The 24743-nt window shown below is 40.6% G+C and overlaps 2 protein-coding genes across 5 annotated transcripts in view; both read left to right on the forward strand.

Moving 5' to 3' along the window:
• The window catches only part of CBFB (core-binding factor subunit beta), a 68646-nt gene that overhangs the window by 34738 nt on the left and 9165 nt on the right, over window positions 1-24743 (forward strand). The window contains exons 4-6 of one of the 4 annotated variants that reach the window (XM_047789730.1): window positions 3823-3939; window positions 10961-11029; window positions 17214-17340. In XM_047789730.1, coding sequence (XP_047645686.1) covers window positions 3823-3939; window positions 10961-11029; window positions 17214-17340 — 313 coding nt within the window. The remainder of the gene's footprint in view (window positions 1-3822; window positions 3940-10960; window positions 11030-17213; window positions 17341-24743) is intronic. The other 3 variants (XM_047789729.1, XM_047789732.1, XM_047789731.1) reach the window with 3 other exon arrangements.
• LOC125132460 (protein-serine O-palmitoleoyltransferase porcupine-like) lies at window positions 3946-5901 on the forward strand. Its single transcript, XM_047789728.1, has one exon. It carries the CDS (start codon window positions 4211-4213, stop codon window positions 5561-5563), a length of 1353 nt encoding a protein of 450 aa, XP_047645684.1. The 5' UTR covers window positions 3946-4210; the 3' UTR covers window positions 5564-5901.

A 24743-nucleotide genomic window follows, 5' to 3' on the forward strand; every position in this document is an offset into this window, starting at 1 on the left:
TCCCCTTAGCCCCTGGCAACCACTAATATCCTTTCTGTCTTCGTATTTCCTTATGTCAAACATTTCATATAAATGGAATCATGTAACATGTGGCCTTTTTCTGGTTTCTTTCACTTAGCGTAATATTTTCAAGGTTCATTCATGGTGTCACTGCTTTATTCCTTTTATGGCTGAATAGTATTCCATTATGTGGCTAATGCCACAGTTGGTACGAAAGTGTTTTTGCTGAATCTCTCCTGCTTACACAATGTGAAAATAAAGTGACATGTAATTTGGATTGAAATAACATCACAAATAACGGATATTTAGAGTTTGAGTTAATTTAAAAAACATGCAATACTTTTGCCTTATTTCTAAAAGAACACAAAATAAGAGGCTGTGGTCACTTTTAACTTTCTATGAAATCATAAACATATCCTCTGATATTTTACTTATTTTGGAAAAGTATGCAGGCTGTTTTGTTGTTTCTGTGTTTGATTAGCCACATCTGTTTACCCATTTTAGGCTATATAGAATCCATTTTATATAAAACATTTCATTGTTTAGGGCAGTGGGTTTAATCTCTAGGTCATATTCTAATACATTTTCTTTTTAGTTTGAAATAAGCCATCATAATTTTCATTGGAAAAAAGTTTTAATGTGTAAATGACTTCATTAAATTATATTACAAAATGTCAAACTTGTTAAGAGACAGTATTACTTTCTTCGTACTTTGAGGTTTGGTATTCATGAATTATGAAAGTGGTCTACACATAAAACTGTATTTATTTGAATGTAAACATCTAACTAAATCATCAGATCATCTAAATAATATTTTAAATTACAATTCCAGGTACTAGTCTTGATGATGAACTGTAGCCATTTTCTGAACCCATTTAGGAATTTCCCAAAACAGATCACTGGTTTTCTTAATAAAGTCATTGATGATAGATATAGAGTCGGATCATGAAGTTGACCTTGTTCTGCTATTAGATATGAGAATTTAAAATAATGAGGTAGATCAGTAGGTGAAATGCTATTTCCTCACTATATAGCACCCCCTCCTCCACTAGAAAGAGTAGGTGGGAATTTTGATTAGTAGATGTGGTGAGTCAAGTTATATTGCTGGGCAGTACAGAGGGGTATTGTTTTTAGGTCTTGCGAGGTGTAAAATATGAGATTTTCACAGTCGCTTGCCTGACTAGATGCACACCAGTGAGTTTTAAATTCACAGAATGGAAGGGAATGAGCACTTATCAGAACAGAAGGAAATGTGTGGTTAAACGGTTTCAGCTATAACTGTAGACTGTTTCCCTTAGTCCAAATGGGAGGAGAACTGGGACATTATATTTTTGGCTTTTTTCCAGTATTAGTAGAAATTGATTCAGCAAAGTTTATTGGGGCCCTTGACAGGAAAAGTAACTGTGTTTAGTAGTGGAGGAGAATAAATATGTACTGAGAAGGTATAAGTCTTTTTGGTTTTTTTTTAATAGGTGTCTCTAATTTTTTCTTGCATATTTGTAATTATTGATATTTATTAAAATCTCTCTAAAAACAAGAATGCCTCAGGATTTTTTGTTGAAGAAACTGCTGATTTGAGTGAAGAAAAAGATGATGCTTCCAGCTTTCTCCTCAAAATGAGAAACCGTCTTACTGATTTTATATAATTATTGATAATAAATAATGCTAATTTTAGCTCACAAAAGCACTGGGATTATCCAAAGAAAGTATATTTGGAATGGGCAAATGAAGAACCTTATTCATATAAAGACATACTTGATAACCTGGGATTTTGAAAGTTCATTGAAAGTTATGCTTCCTCTGCATTTAAAAAATTTTGTTGAGGCATTAAATGATTTTTTTAAATGCTGATTTTCATTCAGAAGCTCATGTTAAATAAGGTAGAGAAGACCTAAAATAACAACGTTGGTTTTTTTAAGTAACTATTGGTTGGAATAGTGTGGTGTTACTATGAGGGAGAATGTAGTAACTAACAGATTTCTCTTTTCCGATCTTTTCTTACTGTATCACAGTAAAATACACACCTCAAGACAATATCATTAGCACCTTTCCTTCCTTCCTCTCTCTCTCTCTCGCTCTCTCGCTCTCTCGCTCTCTCTTTTTCTTTCTTTCTTTTAGAGTCACACCCTTGGCATATGGAGGTTCCCAGGCCAGGGGTCTAATCAGAGCTGTTGCTGCTGGCCTACGTCAGAGCCACAGCAACACCAGATCCCCAACCCACTGATTGAGGCCAGGAATTGAACCCACAACCTCATGGTTCCTAGTTGGATTCATTTCCACTGTGCCACAATGGGAACTCCACCTTTCCTTTCTTGATGGATCCTTAATTTCTCTTGAGAACAATTATATTTTCAGGCAATATGAAAATTAATTTGGGAGTTCCTGCTGTAGTGCATTGGGATCGGTAGCATCTTGGGAGTGCTGGGACACAGATTCAGTCCGCAGGCACAGTGGGTTAAGGATCCGGCATTGCCACAGCTACGGCTTAGGTCAGAGCTGCAGTTGGATCTGATCCCTAGCCCAAGAACTTCATATGCTTCCAGGCAGCCAAAAAAAAAGAGAAAAAAATAATTTGGTGGTCAAAAATGAAAGTAATTTAAATTTAGAAGTCATACCTAAAATAACTTGCTCTAGGTTTTTTTACTTGAAACAGATGAATTCTCTTATATTTAGTATGAATAAATAAATGTTGTATCAGTTAAAGTGCTTTGGCTAAAAACAGTAGAAATCAACACCAGCTAACTTAAGGTAAAAAAAAAAGAAAAAAGCAGCATTACCAGGAATCTATGAGGTAGCTTATAAAACTGAAAGAAAACACGAAAAGCATGTCCCTGGGTGGTTCTAGGTATCCAAATAGGGGAAAACACTATGTACTCTCTTCAGGGACTAGTGAATTAATGTCCTTCCACTTAAGATTCAAAAATCAAGGCCAGGAGTTCCCGTCGTGGCACAGTGGTTAACAAATCCGACTAGGAACCATAAGGTTGCGGGTTCGGTCCCTGCCCTTGCTCAGTGGGTTAAGGATCCGGCGTTGCCGTGAGCTGTGGTGTAGGTTGCAGACGTGGCTCGGATCCCGAGTTGCTGTGGCTCTGGCGTAGGCTGGTGGCTACAGCTCCGATTCGACCCCTAGCCTGGGAACCTCCATATGCCGCGGGAGCGGCCCAAGAAATGGCAAAAAAAAAAAAAAAAAAATCAAGGCCAAGTACCTCATTCTCTTGCCTCAGCTGCAAGAGAAATGATGTCTACTTCAGTATCACCTTATGTAATTTTTACAAAATGTATAAAATTTCCATTTTCTTTCCTTCCTCCTTCTCATTACTTCTTCCTCCCTCCCCACTTTTTCTTTCTGTCTTTCCCCTTCCTTCTTCCCTCCCTCTCTCCCTTCGTCCCTCCCTCCTTTGCAGCATATGAAGTTCCTGGCCTAGGGATTGAATCTGAGCCATAGCTGTGAGCTGTGCAGCAGCTGTTGCAATGCTGGGCCCTTTAATTCACTGCTCAGAGCTGGAAGGTCTAACCTGTGCCTCCACAGCAACTAGAGGTGCTGCAGTCAGATTCTTAACCTACTGCACCACAGTGTGAACTCCTGTAGAACTTCCTTTTAAAAATAATCTGAAAAAATTGTGAGTAGAAATAGAATCCTGGTAAACTAGATTAACTGAATATATATAATATGGCCAGAGGCTATGCTTTCCTATAATTCTTAATTTTGTATTTATTTTTCTTTTTCCAAAGAAAACCAGTTTTCTTAAGTAAGTCTGCCCTTTGTTTTTCATGTGTCTAATAGCTTATCATTGGTTTTCAAACTTTTTTTCTGTGTCCTAGGTATATTTGAAGGCTCCCATGATTCTGAATGGAGTGTGTGTTATCTGGAAAGGCTGGATTGATCTCCAGAGACTGGATGGTATGGGCTGCCTGGAGTTTGATGAGGAGCGAGCCCAGGTAGGGTGACTTCAGGCTTTACTGACTGTGGTCCCTTTATTTATCCCTAATCTTGCCTTTGTCTGGAGATCTGTTTCACCCAGTCTTTAAGAGTAAGTATAGAGTACCATCCTGGGAGCCCCAGCTGGTCCTGGTCTTGCAGCCTGCCAGGAAGGCTGCCTGGAGGAGGTGTCGCCTGTAGTAGCAGCAGTGGTGCATCCCCTGTTTCCTGGACCACAGCTTCCTTACTGCCAGGTTTGTCCATCTGTCCATCCATCTGCTGCGGTCCACAATGGCCACCTTCAGCCGTCAGGAATTTTTCCAACAACTGCTGCAGGGCTGTCTCCTGCCTACTGCCCAGCAGGGCCTTGACCAGATCTGGCTGCTACTTGCCATCTGCCTCGCCTGCCGTCTCCTCTGGAGGCTTGGGTTGCCATCTTACCTGAAGCATGCAAGCGCTGTGGCAGGTGGGTTCTTCAGCCTGTACCACTTCTTCCAGCTGCACATGGTTTGGGTCGTGCTGCTCAGCCTTCTGTGCTACCTTGTGCTGTTCCTCTGCCAACATTCTTCCCATCGTGGCATCTTCCTCTCCATCACCATCCTAAGCTACCTACTTATGGGTGAAACGTACATGGTGGACACTGTGACATGGCACAAGATGCGAGGGGCCCAGATGATTGTGGCCATGAAGGTGATATCTTTGGGCTTTGACCTGGACCGCAGTGAGGTGGGTGTGGTGCCCTCACTCATGGAGTTCTTGGGCTACCTCTACTTCGTGGGCACCATCATCTTTGGGCCCTGGATATCCTTCCACAGCTACGTACAGGCTATCCAAGGCCGCCCGCTAAGCAGACAGTGGCTGCAGAAAGTGACCCAGAGCCTGGTACTGGCCCTGCTGTGTCTTGTACTGTCAACCTGTGTGGGCCCCTACCTTTTCCCATACTTCATCCCCCTTGATGGTGACCACCTCCTTCGCAAGTGGCTGCGAGCTTACGAGAGTGCTGTCTCCTTCCACTTCAGCAACTATTTTGTGGGCTTTCTGTCCGAGGCCACAGCCACGTTGGCTGGGGCCGGCTTCACCGAAGAGAAGGATCACCTGGAATGGGACCTAACAGTCTCTAAGCCACTGAATGTGGAGCTGCCCCGATCCATGGTAGAAGTTGTCACAAGCTGGAACCTGCCCATGTCTTACTGGCTAAATAACTATGTTTTCAAGAATGCTCTCCACATGGGGACCTTCTCAGCTGTGCTGGTCACCTATGCAGCCAGCGCCCTCCTGCACGGCTTTAGCTTCCACCTGGCTGCCGTGCTGCTGTCCCTGGCGTTTATCACTTACGTAGAACACGTCCTCCGAAAGCGCCTGGCTCGGATCCTCAGTGCCTGTGTCTTATCAAAACGATGCCCACCAGACTGTTCACACCAGCATCGCTTGGGCCTGGCTGTGCGAGCCCTAAACCTGCTCTTTGGGGCCCTGACCATCTTCCACCTGGCCTATCTGGGTTCCCTGTTTGATGTTGATGTAGATGACACCACAGAAGAGCAGGGTTACAGCATGGGATACACTGTCCACAAGTGGTCAGAACTCAGCTGGGCCAGTCACTGGGTCACTTTTGGATGCTGGATCTTCTACCGTCTCATAGGCTGAGGCACAGCTGTGGACCTCACAGCTCCCTCAAAAACCCTCCTCCAAGGTTCTAGCTCTGATGGGGGATGAGGGAAAGCCTTCTAATTCTTGGCCCTCTCTCCATCCTTGATTCCTCCCACCAGCATCCCCCCCCCCCCCCCCCCCGCCACATACACACACCATTTCCATGTTTGTCAATCCTCACCTCACCGTAGGACAGGCAAGGAGTGGTCCCTGCTGTGGGCCTAGGAGTGGGAGATGCTTGGGGAAGCAGAAAGGGGGAGATCCAGGGCCTCTCCACCTTTCTTGTCCTTTTTTTTTTTTAGTTTGTTATTATCAGATGAAAGTAGGAACTTTTTAATTTTTTTTTTGTCTTTTTGTCTTTTTGTCTTTTTAGGGCTGCACCCGCAGTATATAGAGGTTCCCAGGCTAGGAGTCCAATCAGAGCTGTAGTCACCAGCCTGTGCCAGAGCCACAGCAACACAGGATCCAAGCTGCGTCTGCGACCTATACCACAGTTCACGGCAATGCCGGATCTTAACCCACTTAGCAAGGCCAGGGATTGAACCCACAACCTTATGGATGCTAGTCAGGTTCTCTAACCTCTGAACCACGTCGGGAACTCCGGAAATATTTTTTTTAAAAAAGAGTAAGTATAGAAAGTCTCATGTTCTTGTAATATTGAGGAATCCTGAAGAAGTTGAGACCCAAATTTTGGTCCTGGTTTTGGGAAAATTTTCCCTTCAGTGATTCTAAAGTTTGCGGGATTACTGTTCTTTGTTTAGTGGGGCACTTCAAAGTCCAGTAGGTGCTTTTGGTTAGTATTTGTTCTAAATCTTAACCACATTATGAGGGTTGAAAAGCCCAGTTTAAAATAAAATGTAGGAGGAGCCCTTTTGGTTTTGTTCATTTCTTTCTTTTTATGGCAGCACCTGCGGCATATGGAAGTTCCCTAGCTCGGAGTTGAATCAGAGCTGAGGCCTACGCTACAGAACAGCAACACCAGATCCGAGTCACATCTGTGACTTATGCCACAACTTGCAGCAGTGCCAGATCCTCAACCCACTGAGCGAGGCCGAGGATTGAACCTGCATCCTCACAGAGACAGTGATGGGTCCTTAACCCCCTGAGCCACAGTAGGAACTCCTAGGAGCAGAAGTTTGGGAATGGCTGGGTGAGGAGCTTGGCAGATTCTCTAGCCAAAAAGCAATGGTTAAACTTAAAATTGTAAACAAACATTTAAGGTCTCTGGAAATTAACCAAAGAACATAAATTGAGAGGCATTTATTCAAACAAAACTAGTGAATTTCCGTAAGAACAGTGATAGTCTGGCATTTTGGTCAGGAACTATTCCCATCTTCTCCCTTAGCTCTCTGGTCCCTAAAGTTCTACCCTGGACACAAAGGCAAGCCATGAGGACTGACAGCTGTGCTGTCCTCTTGGAGGAGCTGATTTCATTGAAATCAGCTTGAAAAAATCTGCTCAGGGATATTACTGAAAACATGGGAGTTCCCTGGTGGCACAGTGGGTTAAGGATCCAGCATTGTCACTGCTCTGGCTCCAGATGCTGCTGTGGCATGGAACTGATCCCTGGCACAGAAATTTTCAGATGCTGTGGGCAAGCCCCCTGCCCCTGTCCAAAAAAAAAGAGAACAGTAGTAGGAGTTCTCTTGTGGCACATTGGTTAGGGATCCAGTGTTGTTACTGCAGTGGCTTGGGTAAGTGCTGTGATTCTGGTTGGATCCCTGACCTGGGAACTTCCACATGCCATGGATGTGGCCAAAAATTGATTGATTTTTTTAAAAAATCTTAAAAAAGGAAACAAGTCTCTTTGGCAAACAATCTGGGAAGGCTGATGTTGCAGGAAGCAACAAAATAGACTAGCCAGAAATTTATCAGGGACATCTAGAGAAAGAGAACTAGGAGTTCCCTTGTGGTGCAGTGGGTTAAGGACCTAGTGTTGTCACTACAGTGGCCCAGGCCACTGCTCTGGCATGGGTTTAATCCTTGGCCTGGGAACTTCCATGTGCTGCAGGTACAGCCTAAAAAAAAAAAAGAAAAGAAAAAAGAAGAAAGTGATAGAGCCCTCTTAAGATCGTACTTAACTTCTCATGGTCCGGAAGGCTGTGTGCATGTATAAGGCTAAACCTATTCAGTAGAGGATAAAGAGGGCCCTTGAAAGTTACTAGTCACTGGCTGACCATAAGGTAGACTGATAAACTCCCTGTACTTTATAAAGGTATTCCCCTGAACCACACACACATCCAGTGGCAAAGGATGGAAGCCTTCTGGCTCAAGATGTTTTAAGTAAAACCTCTCACCAGTGATTGGCTGACCACCAGGTTTTGCTGACCCAGGGGTAACCCTTTAGAAAGCAAGGTTTAAGCAGTGAGCTCAGAGGCTACACACTACTGGGGAAACAAACTCTACAAAATTAGGCAAGTCACTGAGTAGGCAAAGAAACAGCAACAGCACTCTGGAGGCAGGAATGATTCAGTTGCTGTAGTATATTATCTAAAATATCCAGTTTTTAATAGGAAATTAGAAGATATGCAAATAAGCATGAAAGTGTGACTGATACTTGGAAAAAAGCAGGAAATAGAAGCTTTGAGAGAGCTCAAATGATGGTTCTTAGTGACAGAAGCCTTAAAAGCAGTTATTTTTCAGTATTTTCAAAGAACTACAAGAGGAGTTCTCTTGTAGTACAGCAGGTTAAGGATGAATCTGGTGTTGTCATTGCAGCGGCTTGGGTTGCTGCTGTGGCTCAGGTTCAGTCCCTGACCCAGGAGCTTCTACATGTCGCAGGTGTGGCCAGAAAAAAAAAGGGGAGCTCAGCAGGGGGGCGGCGGGGGTGGGGAGTAGTTCCCTTGTGGCACAGCAGGTTAAGGGTCCAGCGTTGCTGCAGCTGTGGCACAGGCTGCAGTTCAGGGTTCGGTCCCTGGCCTGGGAACTTCCACATGGTATGAGTGAGGCCAAAAAAACACTAAGAACTAAAGGAAAATTTTTTCTTTAAAGAATTGAAGGAAAATTATGACAGTGACTCATCAAATAGAGAATATTAATAAGGAAATGTAAATTATTAACAAGAATTACATAGAAATTCTAGAATTGAAAAGTACAATAACTGAAATGAAAAATTCACAGACTTAACAGATTTGACCTGGCAGAAGAATTAGTGAACTTGAACATAGATTAACAGAGATTATCTAGTCTCAAAAACAGAAGGAAGAAACAAAGAAAAACAAACAGTCACAGAGACTGAGTCACCAGCACACATACTAATAGATGGAGAGGAGAGAAAAGAAACCGGCAGAAAATACATTTTAAGAAATAATGGCTGAAAACTTCTAAACTTGATGAATAATAATCATTTCCATATTCAAGAAGTTCAGTGTACTCCGAGTAGGATAAACAGAGAAAACCCACGCATAGATAAATCATAGCTAAACTGTTGAAAAACAAAGAGAATCTCAAAAGCAGCAAGAAAAAGGCCTCGTTTCATACAAGGGACTTACAATAAGATTAATAGCTGACTTGTCTTTTGAAATTGTGGAGGCCGGAGTTAGTGAAATGATATACTCAAAATACTGAAAGAATTTGTCAGAGTATCTGATTATTAACAGTAAGGATAAAAAGCTCTCTCTGTTATTCTATCATCTCTTCCACGTTGTTCTCTGAGAACAGAAATGTAGGAATTTTCTTCTTAAGAGATTAAAAAAAAAAATAAAACCTTCCGAGTGAAAAATTCAGGTTCAAAGTTAAGTTTTGTTTTGGCTGTGGCATTCAGTGGTTTGATGTGGGATCTCAGTTCCCTGATCAGGGATTGAACCTGGGCCACAGTGGTGAAAGCACCAAATCCTAACCACTAGACAACCAGGGAACTCTCAAAAGTTAAAATTCCTAAGAATATTTGCTACTTTTTCATTTCCACAGGGATAAAAGACCTGATGCTTTCAGAAAAAATAGTAAATGGCAATTTAGAAGGTTGTTTCTGTAATTGCAGTTTGAATTTATATTATATGAGGGGGAATTTCAGATTGAGTTGATTGCTAAAATTAAAATATTTTATTAAAATAAGTAGGAGTTCCTATCATGGCTCAGTGGAAATGAATCTGACTAGCATCCATGAGGATGCAGGTTTGATCCCTAGCCTTGCTCAGTGGGTTAAGGATCCAGTGTTGCTGTCAGCTGTGGTGTAGGTTGCAGATGCAGCTTGGATCTGGAGTTGCTGTGGCTGTGGTGTGGGCCGGTGGCTACAGCTCCGATTCAACCCGTAGCCTGGGAACCTCCATATGCCGTGGGGTGCAGCCCTTAAAGACAAAAAAAAAAAAAAATCATAGGTAAAAATTTTTAGTTTAACCTGCAGCATTTTTCTTACTTAGAATTTTCCAGACCTTGTTGCCCTGGGCCACAAATTGAGCTTTATCACTATAAAGTAAGTGCCATCTGTCGTGGTAGTAAACTAATGTAATAATAGGTCTTAGCTATTATAAAAATTTTAAAGCATGTGATGCCAACCATCCAATTGGTAGTCAGCACTTCTCTGAAAATTTCCCATCCTTCCCTTTCTTCTGGAAGGTAGTAAAAGTAAAGAGGCAATGAAATATAGCAGTTAGGAGTAGGAGCTTCATAGTCATGTAATTGTGGTTCTTGGCCCCACCTCTTACCAGTAATGAGGACTGAGTGTGTTCTAAAATTCTTAGTTTGAAGCCCAAACTCCCACTATGACTGCAGTTGGAGATAGGGCCTTTATGGGAGCAATTAAGGTTAAATGACGTCTTTTTTTTGGGGGGGGGGGGGTGTCATACCTGCAGCACATGAAGGTTTCCAGGCCAGGGATGGAATCTGCGCCACAGCTGCAGCAACACAGGATCCTTAACCCATTTCACCAGGCTGGGGGTCAAACCCTCACTACCGCAGAGACAATGCAGTGTATTAACCCACTGTGCCACAGCACAGTCTTAAGAGTGGGGCCCTGGAGTTCCCGTCATGGCTTAGCATTAACGAATCTAACTAGTATCCCTGAGGGCTCGAGTTAGATCCCTGGCCTTATCCAGTGGGTTAAGGATCTGGCATTTCTATGAGCTGTGGTGTAGGTCAGAGACACAGCTTGGATCCCGCGTTGCTGTAGCTTTGGTATAGGCCAGCAGCGGCTACACTTCCAATTCATCTCCTAGCCTGGGAACTTCCATATGCCACAGGTGCAGCCCTATGAAGACCAAGAAAAAAAAAAGGGGGGGGGGGGGCCTGATATGATGGAATTATAACAAGATACACAAGGAGCTAGCTCATTCATTCTCTCTCTCTCTCTCTGCCATGTGAGTACAGAATTCTCTTTAACAGAAGCTAAAATAAACAGGATGGTCACAGTTCCATTTTTAAAATTGTGTAAATATTTCATCTGAAATATTTTCACAGGTATTGTCTTCTTTGCCTGTGTTCAGGGTACCTTTGAAAAACGTTGGGAAGGATGTGAAACAGCACTTGGTATGTTGTTTGATTACATAAAGTTGACACAACATTTGGAAAACTGGCAATAAATGCTAAAACTGCGTATGTATATGCCTGTGATTCGGCAGTTTTACTCTGAGGCATGATATGCAATAGGAATGAATACATATATTCATCGAAAGGTATGTACTAGATATGACATTTGTAGCAGCGTTATTAGTAAAAGCCAAAAGCTGTAAACTGCTCAATGCCCACTAACAGTAGAATGGATAAATTGCATGTTCACACAGAGAAATATAATGAAAATGAAAAACTTCAACTAGCATACCATATGGATGAATTTCATGAATATATTGAGTATACAAAGAAGCACATGCTACATGAATCCATTTATATATAAAAGTAACAAAAATAGATAAAACTAATATTACATGTTGTTAGAAGAAAGGATAGTGGTTTATCCTTGGAAAAGGAGGCTAGTTCTTAGAATGGAGGAGAGGGAGACTTCTAAGATACTGGTACTGTTCTGGTTCTTTATATGGCTTTTAGTTACATGGAAGGTTCAGTTTCTGAAAATTCATCAAGCTGTCCTTCAGGCCAGCGCTATCCAGTAGAATTCAAATGTGAATCACATTATGTAATTGAAATTTTTCTAAAAGCCAATTTAAAAAGGTAAAAAGAAATGCTATTGCTAGTTTTTATATTTTATCTCACCCAGCATATCCAAAATATTATCATTTGAACATAAAAATCAACATAAATATTTACAGATATTTTCCCTTTTTTTTTGTAATAAGTGTTTGAAATCCAGTGTGTATTTTCCACTTAGAGACTCAAATCACATTTCAAGTATGCAGTAGTCATACATGTTTATGGCTACCATATTGGAAAACACAGCCTTAAGATATGTATAATTTTTTTGTATGTGTAATATATTTCAATAAAATGCTTTAAAAGTTTCCTACAATTGATGAAGATATTTCTTGAGTACAATTACATAAACTCAAAATTAGATCCCGTTTGCTGATTGTATTTTTATTTCTTAATTTACTTACTGTAATTTGCAGGGATGAATTTCAATGTCTTTATATATTTGATTTTCAATAATTACAGGTCTCTGAAAGCTTGAAAAACTCAAAAATTTGGTGTTTCACCATGGAATACTTTAATCAGAGGTTTCTAACTAATTTTGAACAAAATGGAACTATAAGGACTCACTTACAAAAAAAAAAAATCAGTGCTACTTCAGGGACTAGGTTGACTTCAGCGGAGTTCTTTAAAGGCTCAAATTTCTAAAATCTGAAGTGCCTCTTGTAATGGCATGTGAGTTTTTTTGTATTCAGAAATTTTATACCTCAGTCACTTTAACTGTGGATACATAAGTGTATTTGTAACTTATGCAACCCTAACTTCTAAATGGTTGGCAGACTATCTCACTACTTTGAATAAGAATTGTTTGGATAACAACTATGAATTACATGTGTACCACAACTAATTCCTAGTAAATTTCCATTTCATAATTTTAAAAATTCACTGAGAATGTTTTTATGCAGTGTTTGCTCTACCAACATTTGTATTTGTATCGTCAATTTAAGAGTCAATAACTTATTTTCATTGTTACTCTTTTTAAATTTAGTTTAGCAGTTACAAAATTGTTTCACTTTCAATATAATAATCTAATCTTCCAAAAGTTGTTTTGATTTTATGATAATAGTAGAAAAATTGAACCATTATTGGGATGAACAGATTTTCTATTTGAAGTACCTGATGATACTGATGTAAAACTGATGTTCTTTAGCTTTTTGCAAGGTTTTCCCCTCAGCAAAACCAGCATATGAACAGCTTTGCTTTTTGTATGCACATGAAAATGTGCATGAAAACTTAGAAGAGTCATTTGATTTAAATAAAAAGTTATGTTCTACAGAATGGTGTTAAATGTACCATTTGCAGCTGCACATGTTAACTTGTCGCCTTTGAAGTGTATGTCGATGCTTCTTCAGCAGTTTTGTTTCTTTTGGTTTTCATATGATCAGTGATATCATCCTGGTCCCCACAGAGAATAGGAAATACCATTATTTTGTACAAATTACACATATATCATCAACTTTCTTAGAAACAAATTTAATTCTTAATATTTCATTAAATACATACTTCTGGAGCTCCCATCGTGGTGCAGTGGTTAACGAATCCGACTAGGAACCATGAGGTTGCGGGTTCAGTCCCTGCCCTTGCTCAGTGGGTTAACGATCCGGCGTTGCCGTGAGCTGTGGTGTGGGTTGCAGGCGCGGCTCGGATCCCGCGTTGCTGTGGCTCTGGCCTAGGCCGTAGGCTAGGTGCTGCCGGTGGCTGCAGCTGCGATTCGACCCCTAGCCTGGGAACCTCCATATGCCGCGGGAGCGGCCCAAGAAATAGCAAAAAAATATATATATATATGTATATATATATATTTGTGTATATACTGCTATGGTGCAATGGGATCGGCAGCATCTCTGCAGTGGCAGGACTCAGGTATATATATATATATATACACACTTCTGTTTTCTAAATTCATTGCACAGAAAGTTATTACCAAACTGTGACATATAGTTGAAGATTTAGCAATATAATAAAGACAGAATCAGTATAGCAAGAATGTAAAAGTATTCTATTTATATGCTCTATGAGTACTGCTGGGCCTTTATTTCAAAACGTGGGTTTTGAAAACACTTATCCACCTATTATGATGACCCCACCCTTGCGCATCTTTGTGCAGATTGTGGTATAGACCATGGAGTAGCAGACTAGCATGTAACAAGCACCTGGTGGGGGCCAGAGTGCTGAAAGCCTCTCCCACTACCACCTGAGACTGGATAGGGTTAGTTGTCCCGAACCATATGAGCATACTTTAGGGGTGAGTGTGTAGTTTTATCAGCAAGAACCCTTTGTGCTATTATTGAAGGAGAGCTGTTACTTAATAAGGTTGCAATAGGAAAGGATCAGGATAACACTGGTAATTGCTGATCATCTTTCAGATTTAACCATTTATTAAAGGGCAGACTCTGTTCATTGCACATAACACTTCACATCTCCCTAGTAAAGACCAAGACAGCAGCTGGAATTAGTAAAGGGCTACCAAATCGCTCATGGCCTTACTACAAATATTAGTAATACTCTTGTTTTATTTTAATAATATAACCTATGATCATTGTTATTTATTTATTTATTTATTTTGTCTTTTTGCCTTTTCTAGGGCCGCTCCCACAGCATATAGAGGTTCCCAGGCTAGGGGTCTAATCGGAGCTGTAGCCGCCAGCCTACTCCACAGCCACAGCCACAGCCACTTGGGATCCGAGCCGGGTCTGCAACCTACACCACAGCTCATGGCAACGCCGGATCCTTAACCCACTGAGCAAGGGCAGGGACCGAACCTACAACCTCATGGTTCCTAGTTGGATTCGTTAACCACTGCACCACGACAGGAACTCCCTATGATCATTGTTAGAATACACCTTAGTGGCTGCTAACTTCCTTTAGTAGTTAGATTACATCTCGTGTTATATGCTCTAATTTCATCCTGAAATTCTTCTCTGATGTACTCAGTCACAACTGATAATCATATATTGATTTTTGTAAGTATTTGTTCATTGTCCACCTGCCTCACTAGGCCAGAAACTGTGAGGGAAGACACCATTTGTTTCCACACATTGTACGCATGACAGTGACTTGGGCATAATAGTGAGTCACTAAATATTTGTGGGATAAATAAAAAAGTGAATGAATGAATGAATGCACAGGACAAAAGGATTATCTTGCTGTCAGCACACGTTCCACTTATATCTAAATAAGAGAAAGCCCTTGAGAGTTGGAAATAGTGTTCTTTCATAGACACCTCTGGCTTATATAGTACATTCTGAGAATACAGTTGATGTGTGTAATAGAGTTTAGTCAAATGCGTAAATCTTTTTTTTTTCTTCTTTTTTTGGCTTCCCAGTGGCATATAGAATTCCTGTAACTCTCACTGTGCTGGGCCAGGTATCAAACCTGAGTCCTGCCACTGCAGAGATGCTGCCGATCCCATTGCACCATAGCAGGATCTCCCACATATGTAAATCTTACATGTTACCTCATTTAATCTTGTGCAATAAGTATTCCTACTATGTACATTTTGCATGTGAGTTTTCTGAGGTTTAGAAAACAATATACCTTGCCCTGGATCATAAAGCTAGTAAATGCACAATAATAGAAACTTGATCACACCTTTCAGTTTTGTTTAAGTTATAGACCTGTGTCAGAATTACAAGTATTAAACAACCCTACTAACAGCCAAGTAAAGAATTTATCACACATGGAGTTCCCGTTGTGGCTCAGTGGTTAACGAATCCGACTAGGAACCATGAGGTTGCAGGTTTGATCCCTGGCCTTGCTCAGTGGATTAAGGATCTGGCGTTGCTGTGAGCTGTGGTGTGGATCGCAGACTCGGCTTGGATCCTGCCCACGTTGCTGTGGCTGTGGCGTAGGCTGGCAGCTATAGCTCCGATTCAACCCCTAGCCTGGGAACCTCCATATGCCACAGGAGCGGCCCTAGAAAAGGCAAAAAGACACACAAAAAAAGAATTTATCACACAGAACAAGATAGTAGCAGTACACAGTTCAGGCCTGGTATAGAACTTATTATTGGGGCTGTGGGTCTTTTCAGTTTTCTGCTGTACTGTGCTCAGCATGTGGTTCCATCCTCATTGTGTTTGCAAGATGGTTGCTGAATCTCTCTCTGGTCGTTGCATCCGTTCCCAGGAAAGTGGAAAGGTGAAATGTTCCTTAAATGACTCTTTTTTTTTTTTTTTTTTTTTGGCCATCCCTGGGGCATGCAGAAGTTCCCAGGCTGGGAATCAAACTTGTGCCACAGGAGCAACCCAGACCATAGTCGTGACAGCACTGGACCCTTAACCCCCTGTGCTACAAGGGAACTCCTTAAATGACTTTCTTAAAAGCCTCATTAGGTGACCTACACTTCTTATTGGCTAGAACTAGAGTTACCTGGCCATTCCTTGCTGCAGTGAATCAAGGACAGTGAATATTGATGAACTTTTTGATAGCATTTTGGTATTTTAATTTCTTCAAGTGTGGCATCAAAAATCCTAGTATTAGGGAGTTAGTTCCCTTGGTGGCTAATCGTGTTAAAGATCTGATGTGGTCGCTGCTGTGGCTCAGGTTGCAGCTTTGGCTCGGGCTTGATCCCTGGCCCCAGAACTTCCGCATGCCATGGGTGTGGCCAAAAAAAAAAAAATCCTAGTGTTGAGAAGTGTGTGAATACAAAGTGGTAGACAGTGAGGGAGCTTTTTTTAAGTTGCAGGGATATTATGGTCAGATTGTACTTTAGAAGGCATGCTCTAATAGCTGTGTTGTGGATTGGGGGGGTTAACAGAATGAAAGAGAGAAGAGATTTTGCAGTATTTTGGGCAAGAGATCTTAGGAGCCTGAACTAAGAAAATGTTTGTAGGAGTGAAAAGACTGAAGATTCAAAAAATATTTAGGAGGTCAAATGGATAGGACTTGGTGGTTGATTGGCTCTGTGGAGATAAGGGGAGAGTGAAATGTCAAAGGTGGCCCAGGTCCCTTGCAGAAGTGAGGGAGTGGTGCCACCATCCAGACGAGACAAGTATAAAGGGAAATTTAAACTGGTTACCTTACAGACACAAGAAGTTTGAGATATCTGGGTTCCGTTCATGTGCAGATCTTTATCGATTAGTTAGGAGAGGATTAGGATAGATTTCTTATCTTTCTTGATAATATTCCTTGAAATTTTATGTACTTTTTCTTGTCTAGAAGTTTCTAACATTTGTGCAGTTGATTCTGTTAGTATTCTCTTTTATATTTCTGGCTTTAGTGTCATAATTATCCTTATGTTGTAAAAGTATTTACTGATTTTTTTTTTGTACTTCTGTTTTAAATATTGACTTGATCAGGATTTTATTTTGGTGAATAGGATGAAGTAAGGACAGAAAAGGGAAGAACATTTTCAGTCGTAAGAATGTGATTGAACACCATAACTATTTACATGTTACAACAGAGCATGGAAATACTGAAGTTTCCTTTTAAAAGTTACTCTGACTTTTTAAAATGATTTTGATGTTTTGAGAAGTACTCTTGCTGTGCATTTCCTTCAAAAAATAAGATACCCTTAAACTTTATTTTTTATTATAAGTCAAAATTAAAATACCTATTTCATGTATTCTTACGACAGCAGGAGGATGCATTAGCACAACAGGCCTTTGAAGAGGCCCGAAGAAGGACACGTGAATTTGAAGATAGAGACAGGTCTCATCGGGAGGAAATGGAGGTGAGAGTTTCACAGCTGCTGGCAGTAACTGGTTAGTACTTTCCCCCAACTCTCAGGCTCTATTTGTGATGTTTATGCATAATGTTTTTTAATAGTTTGTCTTTCATTTTTAAAAAGTTGTGCCATGTGACTTTGTTTTTATTAAATGTAATTACTATAAAGAAAATGAGGCTTAATTTTAAGATCGTACGCGAAGCCTTCATTTATTGGTCTTTGTAAAAGTCATTTACCATGATAAGGTATGTTTTCTATTCATTGATCGAAATACCTTATCTCTTTTTTCTTAATTATCTTTCAGGTTATGTGTAAAAATTACCTGATGTTAATATAGAATACATTTTTTAGGACATTATTAAAGTTGTTTGGGAGTAACATTTTCTGCTTTTCAATAAATATTTGTCTTCGTTTTGTGACAGTGTAATTTTTAGTCCTTTGTGTAATCTCTTTACTGGAAGAAAATTTAATATTTTCAAGCTACTCAAAGAATGAAATTAGACTATTTTTCTTTTAACATTTTTATGGTAACCGTTTTCATCTGTGTAAAGTAAAATACACAGATGAAATCTACACCAAAAAAAATGTGTAGCTTAATTATTAGAAGCCTAACACCCTTGTAAATACCACCTAGGTAAAAAAATAAAAATGTGACAGTAAGTACCCAAGTAAGTACCTACCTCCATGTGTGTAACCATGACCTTCTCTCTCACCTCAAAAGTAGTCATTGTCTCAACTTTTTGAGACTCGTCTAAGTCACATCTGTGACTTAGATCACAGCTCACAGCAACACTGGACCCTTAACCCACTGAGCAAGGCCAGGGATCAAACCCACATCCTCATGAATGCTAGTCAGGTTCATTAATCGCTGAGCCACGATGGGAACTCCTGTCTCAACTTTTAAAGTAATCACTTCCTTGTCTTTTAATAATTTTATTACCCCTGTCTATATCAGTCTTAAACACCCAAATTTAGTCTTGTCCAGTGTTAAAATTTGATATGACTGTCATTGCCACAAGCTGCGGTGTGGGTTGCAGACGTGGCTCAGATCCCACGTTGCTTGGATGTGGCTTAGTCTGTCATCTGCAGCTCTGATTTAACCCCTAGCCTGGGAACGTCCATGTACTGCAGATGCGGCCCTAAAACAAACAAATGAAAAATAAAACAGCTTCTGTTCTGCATGTCTGAAAACTAGAGCCTGTACATTAAAGTAGAATAATACATGTTAATGGTCTCTGGAAAGATTTTAAATGTCTATAATTTGTTGGTTTATATTAAATAGGCAATTTATCAAGTAATGAACTGTGTTGTGCTGGATTCTGCTTCAGGGACTTGAAATATATAGATGAAAATGCATAGTTTCTGTCCTTGAACATCTATCAGTCTGGAGGGAAAATAGATATATAAATAGATAATTGCAGTCTGCTTTAGCAGCAGTCACATGTAAAGGGGAATAGTGGCACTGCAAAGGAAGGAGCACTTAAGTCTGCCTCCTCTTGGGGATTCGCAAGAAAACACACTTGAAGGGATTTGAAGGAAAATGTGAGTTGGCCAGCTAGACAGGCTGGGGAAAGTATTCTGGACAGAAGGAATAGTATGTGCAAAAAAGTGAAGGAGTAAGAGATCTTGCCATGTCAGAGAGTATGCCTGATCCATCTTTCTGGAGGAAACGAACCATGGCTTTAAATGATGATAAGAATTGCTTTATAAAAAGTGCTCTTCACCTGTATTACATTTGAAGAATAACTATTTGACAACTAATGGAACAGCTAGGTATTTTGTGTATATATTTTGCTTAAATAAAATTCTAGATTAGTTGAAATTAAGAATTATCTTTTCTAAAGTGTTACTTTGGTCTTAAAAATAACATTACTTGAAGAAAAACATTTTGGTGTGTGAGTATATTTGTGCATATGTTTATATTTGTGTGTGAACAAGAATATATTCTCTTGATAGAGGTGTCAAGTAATTTGTTGCTCAGATAGACAGATTCCAGTCAGTTTTATTTATGTCAGTAATTGAGCACTTGGGCTTTGTAGTCAGGCTTAATTGAGATTCCTGCTCTATCACTTGGCAACCTGTCTTAAGCCCTTTTCTCATAGAAATCATTGTGAGAATTAAGTGGGAAAATGCTTGTAAAGCACTTAGTATGGTGCTTGGTATGTGTATGCCTACAGTAAATAATAGCCCTGAATACTTCTTTAGCACTAAAAGCTCTACCGCAGTGCTGGTTCCAGTTAATTGAATTATCTGACTAACAAGAACATCCTTTTAGTTCTCTAAAGTGTATCAAGGCACTTTCTCTGCATTATGATCTAGAGCATAAAGAAAGTGGTTACATTTTCATCAATGATTAAGATCCTTTGGTCCCTTATGGTAGTAATTTTAAAAGTCAGTTTTCATAGAGAACTGTCATCTAGAAAATTGGGCTGGAATCTGACTCCAGAGCTTGCACTGGCAGTCTCTTAGGGGAATTTGGGGTATGCATGTCTTTTGGCACTTTATGCATGTGTATTTTGCTTCCCTTTAAAAAATATAACAGTTCATTTTTCTTGTAGTTCACCTCCTTTTCCTACAAGGAGACATTGGAGAAAAATATTGCATTTCCCCCCTGTGATTCAGACATCTCTGGAGGACCTTACAAATATAACCAAACATTCTTTGTATGTGTCTGTTTTTAACTTTTTTTAAATAACAATTTTATTTAAAAATTTTTCTTAGAGTTCCCACTGTGGTGCAGCAGGTTAAAGATCCAGTGTTGTCTCTGTGGTGGCATGGGTTCAATCCCCAGCCTGGTCCCTGACCCAGTGCAGGGGGTTAAGGATCCATCATTGCCACAGATTCGATCAGATTCGATCCCTGGCCTGGGAACGTCCATATGCCACAGGTACAGGGGAAAAAAAAATAGTTAAGTTCATCTAGGTAACATCCTCACTACATTTGAAGGAACTGGGACTCTGAGAAAAATTGACTCGCACTCTTTGAAATAGTTGGTTAATAAAAGTAGTGAAGACTCTTAAACCAGTTTCCTAACCAGAAAGTCTCTACAAATACAGCCTAGCACTGGGAAATGAATTTCCACATCACCCATAAAGATGATTAAGTTGAAAAATAAAGTCTGCCAGAAGAGGTTAGAAACTATTCTGCCTGGAAAAGAAAAAACTGAGGAAGGAAAGCATAATAATGGTTACAGTGGGTGGTCCTGATGCCTGACCAGAGACAAGGGCCAAGGAGAAGTGGTAACTCGTGGGTGGCAGTAACCCAGCAGATGGTCCTTGGAGGCTTAAGATCCTGGCAGCATAGCGGCTAGGGATGTCCCGCCCTGTTTGGATAACCTCTGAGGCCTCTAGCCCTGACATGGTAAGCTTGTAATAGTGGTGCTCATGAGCATTTAATATGTGTATACAGTTCAGTTTACTAACAGTGGAAAGCAGAACTCCAAGTGGTTTTGGTTTCCACCGGTGTTTTTTAACCTGAAATCAGTTCTAAAACTGATTCCTTTTCATTGTTTATCTTTCATACCTTTCGAATTTTATATGATCATCTATTACCCATTAAAAGAAATAAAATTTGTTGTTAGTGTTAACAGAGAATGATGAAAACAGAACTTGCTATCTGTATTTTCTCGTGTATAGGCAGTTTTTTAAAATGTGAAATCCTGTCTTCATTTGAAATTTTATGTGGAACCTTAATATAAAATAGATAAAAGGGGCGCTCTTCTGAATGAAGCTGGAGTAGGGATAATTCTGGTCTCCATATAGAGTTCCAGGGGTGTTTTCGGGGAACCCAGTAACTGACAGAAATGTAACTTGAGAACCTTTGAGGTAGTAGATGAGCATGAGATTTCTTTTTTTTCTTTCCTCTCCTCTTCTTTCCTTTCCTTTCCTTTCCTTTCCTTTTCCTTTCCTTTCCTTTCCCTTCCTTTCCTTCCTCTCCTCTCCTCTCCTCTCCTCTCCTTCCTCTCCTCTCCTCCCTTCCTCTCCTCTCCTCTCCTCTTTTTCCTTTCCTTTCCTTTCCTTTTCCTTTCCTTCCTTTCTTTTCCTCCCTTTTTTTGGCCACCCCGCAGTACATGGAGCTCCTGGGCCAGGGATCATATCTGAGCTGTAGCTGCTACTTAAGCCACAGCTGTGGCAATGCCCGATCCTTAACCCACTGTGCTGGGCCAGGGATGAACCTGTGTCCCAGTGGTCCCAAGATGCCATCTATCCTCTTGCACCACAGTGGGAACTCTGAGCATGAGGTTTCTAATAGATTGCCCTTTCCTCTCCTCTCCTCTCCTCTCCTCTCCTCTCTCCTCTCTCCGCTCTCCTCTCTCCTCTCTCCTCTCTCCTCTCTCCTCTCTCCTCTCCTCTCTCCTCTCTCCTCTCTCCTCTCCTCCCTTTTTTGGCCACCCCGCAGTACATGGAGCTCCTGGGCCAGGGATCATATCTGAGCTGTAGCTGCTACTTAAGCCACAGCTGTGGCAATGCCCGATCCTTAACCCACTGTGCTGGGCCAGGGATTGAGCCTGTGTCCCAGTGGTCCCAAGATGCCATCTATCCTCTTGCACCACAGTGGGAACTCTGAGCATGAGGTTTCTAATAGATTGCCCTCATTTTGAATCCTAGCTCTACACTTATTTCCATGTGACATTGGAAAAGTTGCTTATTCTCTTGACCCTATCTGTTAAATGGAGCTAACACCCTACCTCCCTGGGGTGCTGCCCAGCTCAGTATCTGCCACTTAAAATGGGGCTCATTGGAAGCTGGTTTCTTTACCCTCTCTTTCTGTGCACCTTGGCTCACAGCATACCTGGAGTGGCAGTAAAGGCAGGCATAATCTAACTTGAGTCTGTGAAAAAGTCCAAGAAATGTTGCAAACTGTTTTATATCCTGGTGGTGTTTGTTTGTTTGTTTGTTTTTTAACAACAGGAAAGGATTTTAAACTTTTCCAGCCTCTCTCGGGTTGAATAGTGACAAAGGGTACAAAGAGAATTTGCTGTGTTGGGTGATATTAATTATATTTCCAGTTATATGGGTGTGTTCACTTAGTGAATGCAACAGTCATATATTTATGACTTGTTTGCTCTTCTGTACTTTAATAAAAAGTTGACTTTAAAAAGAAGAAATACTCACAGGCGTTCCTTCTGTGAAGTGCGTATTCTTTGTTATTTGTTGCCACATGGAAGTAACACAGTGTCTTTTTACCTGAGAATCTGGCCACAATTTGAAAATGTTAACATGTTACTTGTGGCAGTCCTTCATGATTCTGTGAAGGAAGATTGAGCTTAATAAGGTACAGACTGAGTGCTTTGGTCATAAATAAGTTTGAAAGATACCTCTGTCATCTGTTTTATAGCAGCTCATACACACCCTGGCTATGTCTAGAGATTGCCTTCAGCTGGATTGGCCTCTTAACCTGAAACTGTAATGTACTACTGTTGGCTCTTAATTCAACTGCAGAGTGACAGGGTGCTGAAAGAGATTTTCTCTGTCATTATCTAAAAAATGCTTTCATTTACTTGGGTTATAAATCCTTAGCATAAATTGTTGTCTTTAATGTTACAGAATGGGTAAATAATTATTGCTTATTCTACTATAGGCAGTTTTAGTGCAGTTTAGCAAACCATATGAGAATTTTATATGGAAACTATTTGGAAATAAAAACAGGCAAAAGACTTTATGTGGTTTTTATATTTGTGTTTTGTATGTTTTTGGAGCCTTCGATTCTGTGTGGTCCAAGAAAAAAATCTCAGCCTCTATTTACTTTAAATTCCCACAGACTGCAGTTTTCAAATCACTTTATTCTACCAACACTTATTTTTATGTAAAGACAAATTAACATAAAAATCTATCTATACTGGACCTTCCTGAGGTGTGTTTTGTGTATAGGCAGTAGATGAGAGTGAACCACGAGTAGGAACTCAGCCTAGGAGTTCCCATCATGGCGCAGTGGTTAACGAATCCGACTAGGAACCATGAGGTTGCGGGTTCGGTCCCTGCCCTTGCTCAGTGGGTTAACGATCCAGCGTTGCTGTGAGCTGTGGTGTAGGTTGCAGACGCGGCTCGGATCCCGCGTTGCTGTGGCTCTGGCGTAGGCCAGCGGCTACAGCTCCGACTCGACCCCTAGCCTGGGAACCTCCATATGCCGCGGGAGCGGCCCAAAGAAATAGCAAAAAGACAAAAAAAAAAAAAAGGAACTCAGCCTAAAAATAAGAATCGGAAGAGGATTAATAAGGGAGGACAAGAATAGTAGGTCTGTCTTTTCCCATAATAAGAGAAAGACAGTTTTGGTTTGGTCTCTAACATAGGGAATTAAGCTTTATTAAAATTTATTTTGTTTTAACATTGTTTTAGTTGGTAAACATTACACTTATCTGCAGGATGTGAACTCTTTTAACATTTGAAAAGTTCATATAGGTAACCCGGGATGTGATGAGCAGCTTTGTTGTGATAGCAACAGCATGAGGCTTACTATGTGCCAGGCAGTGTACTCTAAAACAGTTGTTTTACACTTGATTCTTTTTGGGGGGGGGGGAGAAGGTTGTTGTTGTTTTTGGATTTTTTTGGTTGTTGTTTTAGGGCCACACCCATGGCATATGAAAGTTCCCAGGCTAGGGGTCAAATCAGAGCTGTAGCTGCCGTCCTACACCACAGCCATAGCAAAGCCAGATCTGAGCCATTGCTGCCACCTTCACCACAATTCACGGCAACGCCGGATCCATAACCCAGTGAGCAAGGCCAGAGATTGAACCCACATCCTCATGGATCTTAGTCGGGGTTCATTATCACTGAGCCACCATGGGAACTCCTACACTTGATTCTTAAATGAGCTTATAAAATGCATCTCCAAGGGATGCCTCTAAGTGTCACTGCCTCACTAAAATCCTGTTTAAATGTAAGGAGCACATTAAAGTAAGACATGTCCAAACTCATCAGAACTCATTTTCTATTTGAAAAGCGATTCGAACAACCAGCCCAGTGGATATCCTGATATACTTGCTCAAGGTAGCCACCTGGGTTTCTGAGGTGAGAAGTCATGGGGGAGATGCAGCAATTCAATCATGACCAGCCGTAAAGACATCTTTCCATAATAATGTCTGATATATGGAGAAAACTCAATTTTGTTGAGAAGGTGTAACAGATACTTTTGTAATTCTTGATTTGTTCTGTAATAAGACTAAAATTTACCATGAGGATACTGGGGGGGGGGGAAAAATCTATCTCCATTTTGAAGGAACTAGGCTGAAAGAGGATAAGAAGTTTGTATAAAATCACATAGCTAAAGTAGAACTGCCCCAATCCATGTTTGGAAATGTAGGTTATTTACACTTTTCTTTTTTATATTAAAATGCTACTTTATATTTAAAGTTCTCCTGAAGTTGTTTACTTGTAAGAACTCTAGTTTGTTTTTTGGGGGGGGTTTGTCTGTTTGTTTTTTTGGGCCATGCCCATGGCATGA

Source organism: Phacochoerus africanus, chromosome 8, assembly GCF_016906955.1.
Source record: "Phacochoerus africanus isolate WHEZ1 chromosome 8, ROS_Pafr_v1, whole genome shotgun sequence".
Taxonomy (NCBI): domain Eukaryota; kingdom Metazoa; phylum Chordata; class Mammalia; order Artiodactyla; family Suidae; genus Phacochoerus; species Phacochoerus africanus.

Bases quoted from the DNA above. Each gene is read 5' to 3' on its own strand.
- LOC125132460 (XM_047789728.1), top strand. From the start codon at position 4,211: ATGGCCACCTTCAGCCGTCAGGAATTTTTCCAACAACTGCTGCAGGGC.